The 3,580-nt window shown below is 59.5% G+C and overlaps 1 protein-coding gene across 1 annotated transcript; it reads right to left on the reverse strand.

The window, feature by feature from the left end:
* Positions 1–2,042: 2,042 nt before the first annotated feature.
* FAM89B (family with sequence similarity 89 member B) lies at positions 2,043–3,574 on the reverse strand. Its single transcript, XM_029957021.1, has 2 exons — positions 3,272–3,574; positions 2,043–2,863 (listed from the first exon to the last, which is right to left on the reverse strand). The coding sequence occupies exons 1-2, from the start codon at positions 3,569–3,571 to the stop codon at positions 2,585–2,587; spliced, it is 579 nt and encodes a 192-aa protein (XP_029812881.1). The 5' UTR covers positions 3,572–3,574; the 3' UTR covers positions 2,043–2,584.
* Positions 3,575–3,580: the final 6 nt, after the last annotated feature.

Consider the following 3,580-nt stretch of genomic DNA (forward strand, 5'->3'; position numbering starts at 1 on the left):
GGCCTCGCGCCTAGACCGCGGTTGGCGGGGAGGGAAGGGGTACCGAGGGGGACTCCTGGACCGCAGCGCCCGATCGCAGCGCGCCGAGGCGGCGTGGCAGCGCGGGCCAGGGAGAGAGCCACCGAGAACTTGGTGCCGCCCTCTCGAGCATTGCCTTGGCCGCCACCCTTCCTGCCCGCAGCCCTGGGAGGTATGTACTGTTGGCCCCATTTCACAGGTGGTGGAAACAGAGACCCAGGAAGAACAGACTTGCTCAGGGCCACACCGAGAATCTGGGCCAGAGCCAACTGTTCTCAGCTCTGGGGTGGCACACTCCTGCTACCACGTACGTCTTAACCTAAGTAGGAAGGAGCAGAGAGTGGGGGGTCAACCTGGGTGGCCCTATCTGTGCGCAGCATCCATTTGCCAGTCTCAGACCCTGACTCCTTCGCTGTCAAGTGGGAAGATAGCCCCAGTATCCCACTGACTTGCAACGAGTGTGTGACCTTGGGCAAAGTACTAACACTCTGAGCCTCAGTTTCTACCTCTGTTAAACAGGGATAATTATAGTTCTGCCCTTTAAACAGTCACTGAGAGTATGGAATCTTGGGAAGCATTTAGCAGAGACTGGCAGATTTTCTGAGGTCTCATAAAATGGAATCCGTTATCTGGGGCGTCTGGTGGCTCAGTAGGTTGAGAGTCCAACTCTTGGTTTCAGCTCAGGTCAGGATCTCATGGTTCATGAGTTCGAACCCTGTGCCTGGCTCTGCGCTGGCAATGTGAGATTCTCTTCCTCCTCTCTCCTCACACGGTCTCTCTCTCAAAACAAATAAATGGAATCCGTTATCACAGACTAGAAAGTGTGCATGCACACACACATACGAGTTTACTCTCCCTGCCCTAAAAAGCCTGCCCCAGGCAGTCACCGCCCTGTTCACACCTCGATTAGAACGATTAGAACGCTTATCGCCTACCTGCTGGCCCAGCATGGTAATGAGCACCTGCGAGGATCAGGCTCAGACTTAGAGAGCTGCCCTGGGACTGCGTGTTAGCCTCTTGCCCTCCCTGTGATCTGGAAGGCTTGTGAATGGACCCAGGCTGGTGCTTAATAAATACTCTGAGCAGGAAAGCTGAACTGCGGGGAGTGCCTGCTGTTGTGTCCAGGAGGCGACGGACTGTACAGCAGACTGTGGGGCCTAAGGTGTGCAACTTCGAGTGCCTCTGCTTTTCATCTCAGGAAGTTATTGTGGTGGTTATGTGTGTGCCTGGATGCCTGAGCGCCCACTGTCCCCAACTGGGCAGGCTTCCTCCAGCGAGCCTGACGCCTGGGTTTGGCTCCCAGACCAGGCAGCGTGGTCTCCCTTTCCTCAGTAAGAGAAAGCCCTTTACAGATAACTCTAAAGGTTCCAAGTGCTGCGGGAGCCAGGCGGCCTGTAAGTGTGGAATGGGGTGTCTGGCACCCAATCACCCTTCATCAAAGCTGGGTCTTATGCACGGAAGCCCGGGGCCCTGCCCCCATCTCCCCTCCACGGCTTGTGTGGTCTCTAGGGAGGGCTGGGCCAACCCAACTTCACCCCATTCTGCTTCTGCAGCTGTTTCCTCCTACCCAAAGTGCACACACTAGCTCCCAGACCCTTCCTGGAGGCGCCTTCCCCTCTCCGGCCCAGGGGCCCCTAGGCCCGCTGGCTCAGGCCCACCCATTTCCTGTGCCGCCCCAACTCCGCCCCACTCGGGGTGGAAAGTTTCTCTCCAGAGAGGCGGCTCCTTCTGCTTCCTTCCCGGCGGGCCTGGAAGGACCAAAGCGAGGAGCGGAGGAGGGGAGAGGGGCTGGACTCCTACATATCCGGCCAGAGAGGGGAAGTTACTCGCCAGCCGTCGCAGAACCGCGGGACCAGCTCCGCCAGCTCCCCAGCCGCGTCAGTGGAAGGTTTCGCATTCCATCACGGGCCAGTCTCTCTGGCACTCGGGGGGTCTTGGGCGCCATCTGCCGGCAAAGCGCGGACCCGCACTTGCCAGAAACACCGCTCTTTTCCAGCCCCAGAGCCAGGCAGTCAGAACACAAGAACGCTGAGAGAGTATTTATTTACCTACGTGCCCAGGAGTCTGGCCCCTAAACTTAAATATCCAGCATGGAGCCTTGGCCCTCCTGGCCGCGGATGGGTGCAGGAATGGGAATGCCCTGGTCTAGAGCAGTGGAACCCTGGGACCAGAGGTGGGGTGCCCCTGAGCCAGCAGCTGCCAGAAGCGGCAAAAGGTGAAAAGGTGATGGGAACCAGGCACTCATCCCAATCCTAGAGATGCTAAGGGGAGGGCCAGACACTCTGCCCCACCACCGCCAGACTGCAGGTCGGCCAGGCTGGGGCGCACACACGTGGGAGAAGTGGAGGTCCAGGGCCATGGGCAAATGCTGTAGCCCAGGTGCCTGCCCCAGTGCCAGCTAACCAGAGTCAGGAGAGAGGGGGTTGGCAATTTTTGCCTCTGAGGGGCCCAGGCCTTGCCTTCTTGTCAACTGAGGTGGTACTGGGGAAAGCAGGCACTAGAAGTCTGAGTACTTACTATGGGTGAGTTTCTGAGCCTTTAGCATGTGCCCCCCACCCCCAGCTCTTCAGAGACTGATGTGGAAGGCGTCCTGCAGCCACTGGTCACGGGCGTTGTGTGTCTGGGGCACAGTGAGGGGTGGCGGGTCCGGGGGCAGGCTGGCATCGGGAGGCTCATCGTCATCAGATAGGCCAGCATCAGGTGGATAGGAGCTGTCTGAATGCAGGGAGGATGACAGGTCCTGGCACAGGCTCAAGTCTTGGCACAGGTGCTTATAGTCTTGGATTGACTCGTACAAGCCCCACAGCTGGCACAGCAGGGACATGTCCAGCTGCCGCAGCCCCACCTGCAAAAGACTGAGGGTGGGCTGGGGTTGGGGTCCAGGCCACCCTCTGCCCTAGCCAATCCTCCTGCACCTTTCTCAGCACAAAGTTTTGTGGACATCAGATGCCACCTGCAAGCTATGAATCTTTTAGGCAAGTCACTGACCCTCCTTTGTAAAATTAAGGTAACGTTTAGATCTAGCAGGATGGAATGAAATAACAAGAGTAAAGCACTTAAAACTACATGGTAACTACTGCCATAACTACAATTATTGCTACCATAGCCCCTCTGACCCACCTAGCTCCTGTAGATCTCCAGACTTAAGCTACGGGCTCCCAGCTCTGTGCCTCTGCCCTCCGCTCCACCCCGGACCCGCACGCTCAGAGGCAGACCCTCCCCCCGCCCACCTAGTCCGGGGCCGACCACTCACCATCTCTTTGCGCAGCGCTGCTAGTGCGGAGTCGAGATTGACAGGACGGCGCGGGCCGGGGGGACCGGCGGCGGCTCCCGCGTTGGTGGCGCCTGAAGCGTAGCGGGGCCCATCTGGGACACGGGCGGCGCGGCTCAGCTCGTCGTGGATGCGACTGCGCTGGCTGTAGACGCGCTCCAGCTCCCGCCACGAGCCCCCGCTGGCGTTCAGGAGACCGCTGAGGCCGCGCGGCAGCGGGGGGAGCCCGGCTAGGGTGCAGCCAGCGCCACCCGGCGCCTCGGCCGAGGGCAGCCCATTCATGACCCGGCC

The sequence above is a fragment of the Suricata suricatta genome, chromosome 11 (assembly GCF_006229205.1).
Source record: "Suricata suricatta isolate VVHF042 chromosome 11, meerkat_22Aug2017_6uvM2_HiC, whole genome shotgun sequence".
NCBI lineage: Eukaryota > Metazoa > Chordata > Mammalia > Carnivora > Herpestidae > Suricata > Suricata suricatta.